This window comes from Acanthaster planci, linkage group LG02 (assembly GCF_054643075.1).
Source record: "Acanthaster planci isolate LZ-2023a linkage group LG02, COTS_SCS, whole genome shotgun sequence".
Classification (NCBI taxonomy): Eukaryota; Metazoa; Echinodermata; class Asteroidea; order Valvatida; family Acanthasteridae; genus Acanthaster; species Acanthaster planci.
This window is the reverse complement of record NC_141778.1, coordinates 35,176,021-35,192,322: the sequence shown is the minus strand read 5'-3', so window position 1 is coordinate 35,192,322 and position 16,302 is coordinate 35,176,021. Positions and strand designations below refer to the sequence as shown.

At 43.8% G+C, this 16,302-nt stretch overlaps 1 protein-coding gene and 1 long non-coding RNA gene across 2 annotated transcripts in view; both read left to right on the top strand.

The window, feature by feature from the left end:
- Positions 1–1,011: 1,011 nt before the first annotated feature.
- On the top strand, positions 1,012–5,696 carry LOC110985901 (myelin proteolipid protein-like). The gene is made up of 7 exons (XM_022247349.2): positions 1,012–1,363; positions 2,002–2,170; positions 2,702–2,861; positions 3,115–3,265; positions 3,814–3,893; positions 4,028–4,087; positions 4,268–5,696. Exons 1-7 carry the CDS (start codon positions 1,306–1,308, stop codon positions 4,781–4,783), a joined length of 1,194 nt encoding a protein of 397 aa, XP_022103041.1. The 5' UTR covers positions 1,012–1,305; the 3' UTR covers positions 4,784–5,696.
- Positions 5,697–6,169: 473 nt separating this feature from the next.
- LOC110985939 (uncharacterized) overlaps positions 6,170–16,302 on the top strand; it is a 16,751-nt gene continuing 6,618 nt past the window's right edge. The window contains exons 1-2 of the long non-coding RNA XR_015423672.1: positions 6,170–6,189; positions 7,920–8,001. This is a non-coding gene — a long non-coding RNA (uncharacterized LOC110985939). The remainder of the gene's footprint in view (positions 6,190–7,919; positions 8,002–16,302) is intronic.

Below are 16,302 nucleotides of genomic sequence, written 5' to 3'. Positions count from 1 at the left end.
GAGTTCGTTTTTGCTTGTTTGTTGTTGTTCCAGTTGCACTGTTTGCGTGATATTCGTTGCAACATTTATTCACAGTGGTTTATTTTGGAAAGTTAGTATGTAAAACCTTTGTTTCTGTTTCACGGGATTGTATTAAAGTTCTGAAGTAATAGGCTCAGTTCCCACACATTTCCTTACATAATTTGTTGGGTCAACACTTTGTTTTCGTTCATTCCCGAAGAGAGATCACGAAATTACTGATTTAGTTTGTGGCGGGAAAATGCGTGTCGAAAATGAGAGAATTTGATTATCTTCCGGTTTTGAACACACGGGTGTATTGAACCAGTCTTAGTATGGCGGCATTATTCCACTCAACAATAACGTGTCAAACATTAACGTGCTCGTGTACACCCTGTGAAAAGAGGATTTAATGACTGTTCCCAGAGGGAAGATGGTATTAACAAGATAAGTGTAAAGTAAAATCATGCAATGTTCTCATAGCTCATCTACTCGATTTTGAATTTTACTGTGGTAATATCTTGTCCCCTTAGTACCATACGTGGATTCCTGTAGCAAGTACGATACCAAAATGTGCGGAAGGAACTTATGCCGGTTCGATGTGAAATATTTTCTTCGGCATTCTAAATATTAAATGCTGGGTCCCACGCAAAAAAACCAAGATACTTTCCTTTTGTGATGTGTTTATTTTCGGTTGTGTTTTAGTAAAACAATAGCTTGGAATGTACATTGGATTCAACATCCCTTTATGAAACTAATTCTTTGTATGCTGAACGCCGCCATGGTTTTATTTTACAATATATTTATTTTTGGGACCTCTGATTTATGACTTTTTTCTTTTATTTCATGAGGTCTCTATATAATCCACGTATTGTGTGTGCGTTTCGTTGCTGTTCAAATCTTTGCCAGTCTGTGCTAGTGTTACCGTGTACATGTACTTCCCCGTGATGTCGCGATAGAGATTGTACTTTGTTCCCAGAGTTAAACACAACGCCGATCCTTCATGATTTGTAGACATTGGGTTAATATTAACCATCTTGGCGGCAAGAAAAATGGCCGTTTGGGATGCTTTCTGCTGCTGGTAATTTGAAAATCAACTCCAATTGACGATGTTCTAGTGCAAACAAGTATGCATAGTTCCATCCCGTAATTTCGTCATGCTTGCAACAAACGTCTAAATACCGAATTTTATATTCTTCGTTGCAATAAGGACTGTTATTTGCCAGGATTTGCACCGTGAGGTCTACATCATATTTTTGCAGACTTTAACCTCCCTCTCGTCAGCCATTTTGTTTCTCCTGGTCAGAGATGGATCACGAATCTGACGTAACGAAAAATGAGGTGACTGTTGATTACTACAGTCGATGTAAGTATAACAGCACATGGAAAACTACTATTTTTCAATATGAAGTTAACAGAAAGAGGTTTTTCAACAGAAATGCCAGCCAGTATGTTACTGCTGGAAGAACAAGTCTGCGCGTGCTCTTCACAAATGGCATTTTTTGCCTTCCTACATGGACTGCATCGCAAAATTATGCTCCTGAAACTGGCAAGTGTACTTTCTTGCATAATGTTCAGTATAAAAGAAACTCTGGTAATAAAGCTAAACATTTGTATGTTAATTTGTAGTTCATATTGAGCAGTAATAAATTTGGAGTTTTGCTTCAATATTACTTTTATGGCTTAAGGCTTTTTTGTTACTGCAGGTTTGCATTAACATTACGTGTGTTTCCTTGGGTAATTCATGCGACAAATTTAAACAGTAAAGTCACCAAAATATATAAAATTCCGTATTTGTTTTATAAAACTCTAATATTGAAGTTTCTTCTTACAATGACGCCACATTTTGCTCATGAATGTGTACTGGAGTATTAAAACGAGGACATAAAGGTACCGTTAAGAGGACTGTACCCCCCCCCAATGCCTACCATTATACTAAATTGTGTTATTCAGCGGGGAGGTGTTGATAAGTACGATCTAGATGATCGTTCCATTGTTTGACAGTGCCTGGACCTTGTGGGGATTGTTGCCTCAAGTTCCCTTGTCCATCTGTCATCGCCTGTGCCATGATGATTGTGGGGGATATCCTCTTACTGGCTGGATTTCACCTGGGTGCGGAGGAAGCCAAGTATCTGTTTGCTGGGACACCGATCACAGAGGCCTTTAACGTCTGGTTAGTTCATCCCCGAATACTCGTTAGAAACTCTTGCTGGAATAATGGACCTTTTTCGCAATCGATAGATCCCGTAAACGCTAATAAACTGTTACCAGGACGGCCTTTCCTCGACATTCGTTTTGATTAAGACCCAGTTGAGCCTAGTTTGGTTTCACAGCATATTCCTACTTTTAATACAAATTTTTAAAAGCAAAATAATGGTTAAAAAAGGAATGACCAGCTTCTCCGTTGATAATGCAATAATAGACAAGTTACGCTCGCATTGCATACACGAGAAACTTCAAGTGCTCCCTATGAGTACTTCATTGTGTTTTCTTATTGATTTCGAGTTTTGTTTTAACTTTATGGGTTACAGTGTGCCAGACAACGTCACGCAACTAATTATTAATAACTTCGGCAAATAGGTTGAGGGACAAATCTTATGATGGAAGTAAATCAAGTAACCCATACCAGTTTTAGTCCAACGAATCCACAAAGTTCTGTCTTACCCTTTCCTGACTCAAGTTCTCTCGTTTTAATTCTCTTCAGGTTTACCGACGTCCAGATTATCATCTACTGTGTCTCAGTGTTCATGTTTATCATTGCAATCGTCTTACTCGCTATCAGTTGCCTGGGAACTGGGTCCACACGCTCTGTGTATCTCTGCCGATTCAAGACAAGACGAAGCGGCAGATGCCAGACTGCTGTGGTAATGACTTATAATGCCACTCTGGGTTTGGATTTCAATCTTCAAACTGGTACTCAGTATCACACGTTTGAAAAGGTTATTCTTTCCAAGCGAATGCGCATGCGAGCATTGAACTCTTGCACTTACAACGTGAGGGCGCTATTTCTCCCACTTGGAGAACATTCCTCAAAGTTCATTTAATTACGATAGTTAAATTTTCCGTCCCCTCATAACCGTTGAATTTGAATGCTGACTCTACTTTCTTTGATTTTAGTTCATCCTGATAGCCTACTTCCTGGTCTTTTGTTGGGTGACTGCCATCTGTTTCGCTGTTGTGCCTGTCTTCTTCATGTTTGTCATGAATCGTGGGGTATGTCTTGGAGTCGAAATGGAACAACAAACCTGCTTGAACCTTGTACAGTGGGGTAAGTATGCTCTCACGCATCATGTGTCGATCAAACCTATTAAAAGGAATTACATTAACTATTCTAATCAAATAAATTCAAATATCAATTTGCATTTATTCAGTATAGCCTATATTCCAGCATGGAACTCTTTTCTCGGTTTGCATTTACATTAATTAAATAAAAATACAAAAAAGAAATATTCCGCAAATAATATACAAAGGTTAATTAAAGCATGTAATGATAAATTGAAGAGAATTAAAACTAAACAGTCAGATAAAAAAGGCGAAACCTTGACGAGGAAGGAAAGCTGGTACCACCAGCGAGAGATAAAAGGGGAAAAGGGACACACGAGCACAGAGTAAGGGAAACAAAACGGGTTAATAGAAAAGGAGGAAATCAAAAAGAAAACACATAGAAAACGGCACAGAAATGAGAATTATCTCAGGGTATCCCCTGTCCCTTTTTTTTTCAAACTGGCATTGTAACGTCTACTTCACAGGGCTGAATGTGGAAGTGTCTTCAACTGAATACCGGGAATAACGTAACCGAAATGTTTATTTTTATAGCACTGCTTTCTCCCGATACGCCGGTGGGGCTGGGGAAGGAACTGGTTTGTGACGACAAAATGAGAAATATCTGCCAAAGTGTAAGTGGTGCTCTGAAAAACTTAAAGAACGATTTAAGTCCATTCTAAAACATCTTTCTGCTTTGATTGCAACTGAAATTCCACACGGTGAATTACGTGGTTTAATCTGTAATTTTTTATATTTTTTCGGGCAGAATATGATGCTGCTATTCTCTCTAGCGTTCCTCGGCTGTCTTTTAATCCTTCTGGCCTCGGTAAGTTATTCTCGACTTTGCATGAAATTGATATGTCTAGGCCTATTTCCAATCTCTCTCCCCGCTTTAAAATACGCAGAAACGGAATTCCAGAGGCCGATTTGTATTTTTCGTGAGCTGGTCACAAGGCCTTACCTTTTTGTCTGATGATAGATTTTTTCTCGGCCCTTGATATGACAGGTACAGTTTGTCGTGAGTATGTCTGCCAACTTCGCTCAGTTACTTGACCGCTACAAGCGCGCCTACATGTCAGATACAGCGGGATCATATAACATGCGTTCGGGAGTCCGTAACATCATGCGAGGAAGCAAGCGAAATGACACCGGACACACGCGTGCAGGTGCCCGTACTAATGTCGCTCTGACCCGCTACGGCGCTGGCAACGGAGCCTACACGGGCAACGGCAAGTCTGAGGAGTCGGAGGCAGACCAGAGATACAGCTCCTTAGAGATGACCTCCTTCCGTAGACAAGAGGAACCACCACCGCCTAATCCACCTCCATACATCCCATCAACTCGGGAACCGCTGTCCAACTTACAGCACCGTGCGCGTTCGTACGATCCGTTGGATTACAATGACTATAACACCGGTCAGCTAAATACATCAAGGGTCAAAAACATGAGTAGATCCGCCGAACCAATTGACTTTGGAGGTCAGTATGATCGATATGATAGGTACAATGAATATGACGTGTGAATAGAACATGGTGTCACTGGTTTCAATGAATGTTTTCCCAAACATCAACTCACATTTTGATGGCTCTTTGCTACTTCGAATTTAGCGCTGTTGGGTTGTTTGTTTGTTTGTTTTAAGCGGAGAGAAAGATAAAAAAAGAATAATGGAAACTTCAGCAATTGTTAGACAAAATGCTTTTTACTCAGATCCAGAGTCGTTCTACTTTGAAAATGTAGCTCATTCAGACTGAGCACCTGATGTCTTATAAACGTAAAGATAACTGAGCAGTTTAGCTTTTTATTTTTGAAAACTCGCGAATACTTTCTCTTTTTTTGTGTTTGCTATTTTAAGCATTACGACAATATTTGACATTAAACATACATTGAAATAATCTTCAGCTGTTCTGCACACTGTACATATCAAAATCGAGTCGAAAGTTTAATTACGTAGAATTTGTTGTTTTTTTGTGTTTTATTGTGTACTTTTCTTGAACTGGAATGACATTTTTTCCTTTGGTACAGCTTGCGTTGTGTATGAATGACCAAGCAATTGTTTCTTGGAATTCTGTGGAGCAACTTAGATAGATTAGCCTAAAAGAAGACTATCAAACTAGAATAGACCACGTGTGCTGAAAACGCATTCATATCAACGAACCTGATAATGTTTAGGTTCCAATAAGAACCCAATAAGTTCGAATAAGTTCACCAAATTGTAAGTTCACCAACATTATTGTATACCATCACTTTTTGTCATTTTTTTGGGGGGGGGTTTCAGTAAAATCCAAAGTTATACCTATTTTGTGTGATGATGACTATTTTGTCATAAAAGAAATGTAAAGAAAGACGTGCCGAGCCAAAAGAAGTTTAATTTCATTACGAAATAATATCTGTACATATCTTGAATGAATAAAGCAATGAACGTTAGATAAAGATGATTACATGTACTGTAATTGTGAAGACTTCTCGCGTCTTAACTCGTCATTCGAAACTTCAATGTGCAAATCAAATTATGCGCTTTAACAGCGGTTTCCTCACAGAGTTCTACTTCTGACTGCATGAAGCAGGCTTGGAAATCGAAGAAAAACAAGGATCATAACGCGTAGGAAATGCAGAAACTTTTGGGACTGAGCCAAGGGGCTCGATCAGTGCTAACTTGCGGGTCGAGGTAATGGCTTATGAACGTCGATAAATTGTCAGTTGCAGTCTAATAAGCATATGTATTATTGTTGACAGCAAAAAAAGCGGTCGGAAATTTGTGAGCACGTGAAAGACTAACTGCTGTTTTACAGCTAGGTGCGAGGCCCGTCGGTTGGCAGTCCCGCACTTTGCGCGGAAATCCACACATACAATGGCAGTCAGGGCAGGTCTGGCATTCGGATGGGCGCCACCAGTTGTTGAAAACCAGAAAGCTAAGATGGCGCAGTACAGGTGGGTGATTTAAAAATTTCCTGAAATGTCATCTCTTCATTTTGTGTTGAAATTAAGAAATTGAGGTATTTTAAATCTTATTCTTGTACGTACATGTACTGATTTACTTCAAACTTAACTCACTGGATGAAGAAACGCGAGATACGTCTGTTTCATTAGCCTAAATATGGATTTTTTTTTCGTTGTCGAGGCACGTGTTGACAAGAGCTATCAGCAATCACACGTTTGAAGCCAAACCACGGTTCACAACCATGCATAATGCATGACATCTAGATGCTCAACCAACCATAAAACATCATGTGTGAAATTAGGCTCCTATAACATTCAGGCTTTATTTTCCTTAAAAAAAACCTCCCTACCCACAATTTCGTCCTAGGATTCGAACCCACACCCCATGCATATGCTGTAACCGCTTGACTACCGCAATTTACACAGGTTGACGGCGTTTTTACAGTTTAGGTACCAATAAACAGCTGCAACGCGAGTCTAATACACATTGGGCATGCGCAGTACAAACACATCACCGTGGTTTGGCTTTATACGTGTGGATGCATATACACGTATATCTCGTTGACAATAGTCGAGGCTTTCATACATGTCACAGCCTTTTCCTAGAATACATGTACATCATTGTTCATGACGTAATTCCCAGTGGCCAACTTTTAGAGCTAGCCTAGTCATACTAGTAGGCCTAGTATATTGTACTATTGTTTTCCTAGTTCAGGATTGTTTCCAAATGCCAGATTGCTTAAAATGAATACCTAGGCATGCAATGCCTAGGCTACTTCAAGAACTCGAAACTCTGTGATACTCTGTGTGACTTTGAGGAAACAAGGTTTACATGGTGTCGTAATGCTATGGGGTTTTGGAATTAAATTTTTGTGGTAAAACGGTTTACATCCCTAAGAAAGCTATTAAAATTTAAACCCAATTTTCCCCTGTTAGCATATCTGATTGATCTGTACCTGCTAAAAGGGGATAACAATAGTTTCAGAGCATGAGACGGAGTATTTTTGGAAAAAAATGAGATTTTTGTTCACCGATTTCTCACTTCCAACCGTTGACTGTCACTCCGTTCATGCCGTTCGTTTTTATCAGACCCGCATGCATTTAGCCCACCAATGACTGCACTTGTTCCGCATCTTGGCTTGACCATTTTCGATTGTGGGGGATAACATCACACACGGCACAGCAATTGTCGCGCGTCTCACCCGATGTGTGTTTCCAGTTCACAACTGCAGCCTGGAGGGTCCCATGATAAAAACAACACAAAGTGTCATCCCTCGCCACCGAAAATGGTCAAGCCAAGCTGCGGAGCAAGCACGGTCATTGGTGGGCTCAACACGAACAGCATGAACGAAGTGACAGTCAACGGGTGGAAGTGAAAAATTGGTGAGCAAAAATCTCATTTTTTTTCCAAAATACTCCATCTCATGCTCTGAAACTATTGCTATCCCTTTCTTAGCAGGTATAGATCAAGCAGATTTGCTGACAGGGGAAAGTTTGGTTTAATAGCATTTTTAGGGCTGCAAACCATTTTACCACAGAAATTTGATTCCTAAACCCCCATGTTCTGTTTCCTCGAAGTCACACGGAGTATCATGGAGTTAGTGACTTCGAGTTCTCGAAGTACGCCTATGCCTACTACATTCTGAGACAAATTCTGCTTGAAAGGTAAAATTGAAATAAGCTTTTTGTTGTACATATTCATCCCTATATTTTGTTCTCAGAAAAGAAATTTCAGCTAGACTTCCGATTTGCACTTCAAGGGAGCCAAGAAATCAACAGAAATTTACAGGTCACAGTTGACAGGTATACTCACTACTTATGATTCCACACAACACATACTCAATTTTCTTTTAAATTCCTGCATATAATGTCTGTTTAATCGAAATGACTCTTAACGTCCCTGACCATATACTAGTCGCTGGGTCCATAATTTGACCAATTATTGTCAAGTTAGATTGATTTACATTATACGTGGAAATTAAGGGACCTGGCAACTGCACGGTCACATACGTTAGTTTTTAGAATCTGTGTTTTTTTTAAATTGGCCAAAAATGAAAACATCTTTTCCCAGTTTCAGGTCAAGCGTGCAAGTACAAACAAATATGTGACAAACTCAACTACACTTGTAAAAAATTTGTATGTGATGTAATGTTGATTGGCTGAAAAAGTAGAGTCAAAATTTACACGAGCTCGATCAGTTGATGTACATGTACTTAATTCACTGGAATTCTGATACATGAACTAGTTTTCTCTAAATTAAGAAATTCTTCATTAGAAAATCAGCTTGTTATAAATGTTCTGGGTGAAAAAAAGGATTTCTTACGTGGTTACACTTTAATTAATGTGTGAAGATGTTTTGTCAAGAACTGGTTAAACCGATCCTGAACCAGAAAAAGTGTCATCGTCACTTTCCTCGATCCTGTGAGTTTGAATTAAAAGCTTAAATTTTGAAAATAATTCAGTAGTATCTCTAATACACAAGGTGGACTACTGACCTACTTTACTGGCATTTGATGTTTTTAATTATTTGCATGATGAGAAACTAGGAAAACAGCTGTACTAGGCTGCAGTGCAGTGAGTGTGACAAGTGCTGTGTTGTCAAGCGCTATCTTTGAAAGGGCGTAATTTTAAAAATTGCATGTGAAACTTTCAGATTTTGCACAACCACCATATTGACATAATTGTCACTAAAATTATGCACAGCGATAAAAATTATGTGGAGCGTAAATCACAGGCAACAGTTGTAGGCCTACTTAAGAGACTGACATCAGGTTAATGTTTTGCATTAATTTAATTTAAGCATCAAGTCCTTTGTCGGCGTCATTCCACTCGTGATTTGTGCTGAATGCATTAAGCATTGCTGATATCTACTACCTACGGGAACGGGTACACACCAACCATGACACATCGCACAAAATTTCACCTGTAGGTTTTGAACATTTTGATAATATGGCCTCGGGAGAGCTATTAAATTCCCCTGTTGGCATTTAAATCGGGCTTCACTTTCCTCTTAAAAAGTCTGCAAAACAAATAATAAGGGAAAATAAGGATTTGTATACAATCCAAGAAACTGCTTTACTGGAATTGTAGCCTTTACTCAAGGTAACAGTTTGCCAGCTTGACTGGTGCCCCAGCCTCGTCCTATACTAACCCTCATGACTCCTTACAAAAACTGCACAGTTCAAGGCACAAAATTGTGCACTTTCAAATTGCACTCAGTGCTGTCTGTGCAGATAGAATATGCATAAGCGAAGAAACACTGCACAAGTTGTGTGAATTGTAAACTCGAGCACTTTCACAGATTGTGCTGAACAACAGCACATAATACATGTACATGGAACTAGTTCCATATCTGGCTATCACTTCTCTTCCTAATCAGGGGCAAATCCAGGCTTTTCCCAAAGGGGGGTGTGATCCCGGATTTTCAAATGGGGGATGTAAACTAAAGCAGTAAAAAATGCCTGTACGGCGTAGGGTCTGAATCCATTTATATTCTAGGGCCTCTGTGATGCAATCTCAGGCAGTATGACCCCACTTTTCTTCTCCCTTCCTCTTTTTAAATTTTTTAAAAGTCATTTAGGTATTTTGTTGAAAAGGGGGGGGGGTTGCGTGCACCCCCATGCTAATTTGACTTGAAAACTGTGCCAACATGACCAAAAATGGTAAATCTGAAGAAGAAACACTAACCAATGTTCAAGAAACAAATTACGACAGGAGTGTAAAAGCCGAAGTCAAGATTTCTTTGAAAATAAGCAAGGCCTACTTGGACTTTTCTGTCATGGTCCACAGACGTTGTGCATGAGGTCCAAGCTGGGGTCATGAATGGCCTATTAACGTTTGTTCAAACTTGATGTACATTTACCTAAAATTTTTTTTTAGTTTTGCTCGCTTCATTTTTAGTTTACGTGTATTTGTGAAAAAAAATTGCCAGCTGGCCAAGGGTCATACTCTGAATAATCTTGGATTATAACTTGGGGTACCCCGACTAGGTCCAGAGTTTGGGCAGCAATTCAAATTTTGCCAAATTAATTTGAACTGTCAAAAGCCATGCACATCCAGTACACACAGAAGTTACCATTACATACAACAATTTTGCCTGATTTTTTGCATGGGTGTCATAAACTTTCCATCTCACCACTTTTTGTTAAACATCACTTGGATCATCATGACATCTTGAATACCCAAGACGGAACTTCACCACCTTCAGGATTAAAGGTCTGTCCTGCATATTGACCTCCTGCTCCACTGGAATTCACTTAACAGATTTATAAAAGGTTTAGTTTCACATGGATTTTGGACCAGAACAAATTGGTTAGGACCATAAATTCTGGGCTGGTTTCACTTCAGTTGCAAGAAGTCAATAGTACAGAAGTGATAAATGTACAAAAAAGTCAGGAAAATACTAAATTTCTCTAAAATCTACAACTTTGAACTGACAGCTCTTATGGTGACCTTTTAAAATGACCTCTCCTGTTTTTATTTGTTTTTTGAGGGTTGACTTAGATTTAGGCTCTAAAAGGTGTGATTACAATTATTTTATTCCAACCAACGTAGACTTCGGCTAATTTGTAACTTTGAATTGTTAATGGATATGTTTGGCCATGAAAAAAATGTAAGAAAATTTATAAGCTTGTCTTAATTAATTATCAGTGATTGTTTTGGTTGGACAGGTTAACCTTTGACCCTCGAGGTGTGAGCGTGTAATGCCAGCAGCCTAATTCGATGAACCCCTTGCTGATCTAGTGGAAAACTTTGTATATTATGGTAAGCGTAATTATCATTATTATTATTAATATTTCTCCAATTTATCCAGGGTAGCTTATTCACCCAAGCGGTGGTCTTCAATAAGGCCCTGTCATACCACTTATAAACAAAATCAACTGTAAAAGCTACATTAAAATGAATGAACTTAAAAGATAAAAGATAACCGCGGAATAAAAAGAGTGAACGGGGAAGTAAAATTAGTAACAAAATACATAAAACACACAAACACATGTAAAAAACAAAACACAGTAGCAAACAGTAATACTGAAAAAATATGAAATAGTACAGAACTAATATTAGCATTTCAATTTTTTTGTATTTGCATTTTTGTAAACTGGACTTTTTCCCCCAAACTGACAATTCTTTGTTCTGTTTTCCAAAAACTTACGTTGTCAAAAACCCCTATGTAGATTTCTGCAGCGCCAAGGTGGGACCACTTAAGAGCAGCACCCTCATGAAGGGCAGTAATGGCAACATACTCTCCTCTGAGTCAGATTGCACTAATTGCTGGAAGGAACACTTCAGCCTTCACCACCCACCGGTTCTGCCTGACCCCGAGCTTTATTATTCTGCAGAAACTTCAAGCAATATGAACCTAGGTTGCCCAATGACTCAGGTCATGCTTGTGGAAGTCAAAGCTGCAGTGGCCTATTTGAGAAACAAACCTCCAGGTATCTTCAACCTCACTGTGGAACTGTTAAAAACCAATGACGACTGCTTGATTGAGTGGCTCACTCTGATCATCAACCGCATCTGGCGTCCACGAGCAACTTCCTGACGACCTGCCGTGAGGAGTCATTCTTCTTTTCTAGAAGCCCAAAGGTGTTCAGCCGATTTATAATAATCACAGGGATAGCACACTGCTCTCTATCCGTGGAAAACTATTTACTCAGATTCGTCTTTCCTGTGCCATTCTAGCGATCAGAAGTAAGTGACACCCTCAGCAGGCTGGCTTCATGTTTTACCACATCTCAGCTCTACATCTGATCATTGAGGAGTTATCTGTATATCACCTTCATTGATTTTAAGGCCATGTTCGACACCGTTGATTAGTCTTTCCTCGCAAAAATGCCCATGACTCCAGACCATCACTACCTGACTCAGTGGATTTGACTCCAGAGCTCTGCAAATGGTTGTGGTACCACAAATGAAGATCTCGGGCAGCAAAGCCAGCAGCAACTGGTATCTTTCCTTTCTGCTCAGCACCGAGTTGGCTGGTTCAGATACCTCCAATGGCTCCATGTACCAGGTGGATTGACATCATCCAAGAAGACCTCAGGGAGCTGAACGTAGTATTTGAATAGGGTGAGGTCCTCGCGCAAGACTGCCTTTGATGGAGATGGATGGTTGCCCGCATCCACTCTTCACGCATTTCTGTGCAAGGGACATGTTAATAATGTTGAAAACCTAAGGCTGAATAAATGCCAAACAATTAAACAGACATTGAATCGGATGACCTGAATTGAATGGACAGTTTGTGCCTTTATCTTTAATATGTCCATGGTCTAGTTTCTGATGACTACTCGTGGCGCCAGCCATTTTTCAGAACAGTACACACTTGCCCAGACTCAATTGCAGCTGATTACATGGCAATGTCTACATATGCTTTATTGCTTTTACCTACTTGGTGACCCCAGCAGTGCTTGGTGGCAAAGATGGACCCCTACCAGTGCATGGTGGCTGAGTGTACCCCCTTCTGGTGCATGATGGCTGATGGAGACCTCTACCAGCGCATGGTGGCTGAGGGAAACCCGTACCAGTGCATGGTGACTGATGGTGACCCCTACCAGCGCATGGTGGCTAAGGGAGACCCTTACCAGTGCATGGTGGCTGAGGGAGACCCCTACCAGTGCATGGTGACTGATGGTGACCCCTACCAGTGCATGGTGGCTGATGGTGACCCCTACCAGTGCATGGTGGCTGAGGGAGACCCCTACCAGTGCATGGTGGCTGAGGGAGACCCCTACCAGTGCATGGTGGCTGATGGTGACCCCTACCAGTGCATGGTGGCTGATGGTGACCCCTACCAGTGCATGGTGGCTGAGGGAGACCCCTACCAGTGCATGGTGGCTGAGGGTGACCTCTACCAGTGCATGGTGGCTGAGGGAGACCCCTACCAGTGCATGGTGGCTGATGGTGACCCCTACCAGTGCATGGTGGCTGAGGGAGACCCCTACCAGTGCATGGTGGCTGATGGTGACCCCTACCAGTGCATGGTGGCTGAGGGAGACCCCTACCAGTGCATGGTGGCTGAGGGAGACCCCTACCAGTGCATGGTGGCTGATGGTGACCCCTACCAGTGCATGGTGGCTGAGGGAGACCTCTACCAGTGCATGGTGGCTGAGGGAGACCTCTACCAGTGCATGGTGGCTGAGGGAGACCCCTACCAGTGCATGGTGGCTGAGGGTGACCTCTACCAGTGCATGGTGGCTGAGGGAGACCCCTACCAGTGCATGGTGGCTGATGGTGACCCCTACCAGTGCATGGTGGCTGAGGGAGACCTCTACCAGTGCATGGTGGCTGAGGGAGACCTCTACCAGTGCATGGTGGCTGAGGGAGACCTCTACCAGTGCATGGTGGCTGAGGGAGACCCCTACCAGTGCATGGTGGCTGAGGGTGACCCCTACCAGTGCATGGTGGCTGAGGGAGACCCCTACCAGTGCATGGTGGCTGAGGGAGACCCCTACCAGTGCATGGTGGCTGATGGTGACCCCTACCAGTGCATGGTGGCTGAGGGAGACCTCTACCAGTGCATGGTGGCTGAGGGAGACCTCTACCAGTGCATGGTGGCTGAGGGAGACCCCTACCAGTGCATGGTGGCTGAGGGTGACCTCTACCAGTGCATGGTGGCTGAGGGAGACCCCTACCAGTGCATGGTGGCTGATGGTGACCCCTACCAGTGCATGGTGGCTGAGGGAGACCCCTACCAGTGCATGGTGGCTGATGGTGACCCCTACCAGTGCATGGTGGCTGAGGGAGACCCCTACCAGTGCATGGTGGCTGAGGGAGACCCCTACCAGTGCATGGTGGCTGATGGTGACCCCTACCAGTGCATGGTGGCTGAGGGAGACCTCTACCAGTGCATGGTGGCTGAGGGAGACCCCTACCAGTGCATGGTGGCTGAGGGTGACCTCTACCAGTGCATGGTGGCTGAGGGAGACCCCTACCAGTGCATGGTGGCTGATGGTGACCCCTACCAGTGCATGGTGGCTGAGGGAGACCCCTACCAGCGCATGGTGGCTGAGGGAGACCCCTACCAGTGCATGGTGGCTGATGGTGACCTCTACCAGTGCATGGTGGCTGAGGGAGACCCCTACCAGTGCATGGTGGCTGAGGGAGACCCCTACCAGTGCATGGTGGCTGATGGTGACCTCTACCAGTGCATGGTGGCTGAGGGAGACCCCTACCAGTGCATGGTGGCTGAGGGAGACCCCTACCAGTGCATGGTGGCTGATGGTGACCTCTACCAGTGCATGGTGGCTGAGGGAGACCCCTACCAGTGCATGGTGGCTGATGGTGACCTCTACCAGTGCATGGTGGCTGATGGTGACCCCTACCAGTGCATGGTGGCTGAGGGAGACCCCTACCAGTGCATGGTGGCTGAGGGAGACCCCTACCAGTGCATGGTGGCTGATGGTGACCTCTACCAGTGCATGGTGGCTGATGGTGACCTCTACCAGTGCATGGTTGCTGAGGGAGACCCCTACCAGTGCATGGTGGCTGAGGGAGACCCCTACCAGTGCATGGTGGCTGATGGTGACCTCTACCAGTGCATGGTGGCTGAGGGAGACCCCTACCAGTGCATGGTGGCTGATGGTGACCTCTACCAGTGCATGGTGGCTGATGGTGACCCCTACCAGTGCATGGTGGCTGAGGGAGACCCCTACCAGTGCATGGTGGCTGATGGTGACCCCTACCAGTGCATGGTGGCTGAGGGAGACCCCTACCAGTGCATGGTGGCTGAGGGAGACCCCTACCAGTGCATGGTGGCTAAGGGAGACCCCTACCAGTGCATGGTGGCTGAGGGAGACCCCTACCAGTGCATGGTGGCTGAGGGAGACCCTTACCAGTGCATGGTGGCTGAGGGTGACCCTAGCTACCAGTGCATGGTGGCTGAGGGTGACCTTTACCAGTGCATGGTGGCTGAGGGAGACCCCTACCAGTGCATGGTGGCTGAGGGAAACCCGTACCAGTGCATGGTGACTGATGGTGACCCCTACCAGTGCATGGTGGCTGAGGGAGACCCTTACCAGTGCATGGTGGCTGAGGGAGACCCTTACCAGTGCATGGTGGCTAAGGGAGACCCTTACCAGTGCATGGTGGCTAAGGGAGACCCTTACCAGTGCATGGTGGCTAAGGGAGACCCTTACCAGTGCATGGTGGCTAAGGGAGACCCTTACCAGTGCATGGTGGCTAAGGGAGACCCTTACCAGTGCATGGTGGCTAAGGGAGACCCCTACCAGTGCATGGTGGCTGAGGGTGACCCCCTACCAGTGCATGGTGGCTGAGGGTGACCCTAGCTACCAGTGCATGGTGGCTGAGGGTGACCCCCTACCAGTGCATGGTGGCTGATGGTGACCCTTACCAGTGCATGGTGGCTGAAGGTGACCTCTACCAGTGCATGGTGGCTGAGGGTGACCCCTACCAGTGCATGGTGGCTGAAGGTGACCTCTACCAGTGCATGGTGGCTGATGGTGACCCCTACCAGTGCATGGTGGCTGAAGGTGACCTCTACCAGTACATGGTGGCTGAAGGTGACCTCTACCAGTGCATGGTGGCTGAGGGTCTCCTGCCAGTTGTGATCTCGTCATTTACCATTTTTTTGTAATTGTACATCCTGTCTGGATGTAAAACACAGGCACACAACTTACAAGTTATGTTGATGTGATGTTGACATGTACAAGCATATGAAGGTCTTGAACCCAGATCTGTACACTCATGGGCTACGTTGAAAGCTACAAAGATCATTCACAAGACAGAGATCTCCCTTAAGAATATTTATAGCCCATAAAGTCTGGATCTGTCAGCATGCTGACATGAGCAAAGGGACAAGTCCGAGGAATTGGAGGTCTTGTTAACTCCTTGACGCCGGGACTTTTTTCTGAAAGCCGACTCCCCGAATTCCAGCCTCACTTGGCCACAAAGGCCACCTGCTAAACCGCAAATTCTCGGTTTGTGGCCCTGCGTGCTCTGCACGCTTTGATTTACACTGTGAAAGGGCTCATCATTCGGGGCATGCAGCTCAACTCACCCTTCCACATTCCCGTTGCCTCTTTTCAAAGTGGGGACTATTGTGAAGCAATGATTATGATGCAAATTCGGCCTTTTCATTTCTTGGCA

Excerpts from the sequence above, each read along its gene's own strand:
- LOC110985901 (XM_022247349.2), top strand. The coding sequence starts at position 1,306 with ATGGATCACGAATCTGACGTAACGAAAAATGAGGTGACTGTTGATTAC. Across the intron at positions 2,862-3,114 it reads GCAGATGCCAGACTGCTGTG|TTCATCCTGATAGCCTACTT; the intron begins GTAATGACTTAT and ends CTTTGATTTTAG. Across the intron at positions 4,088-4,267 it reads TTTTAATCCTTCTGGCCTCG|GTACAGTTTGTCGTGAGTAT; the intron begins GTAAGTTATTCT and ends TTGATATGACAG.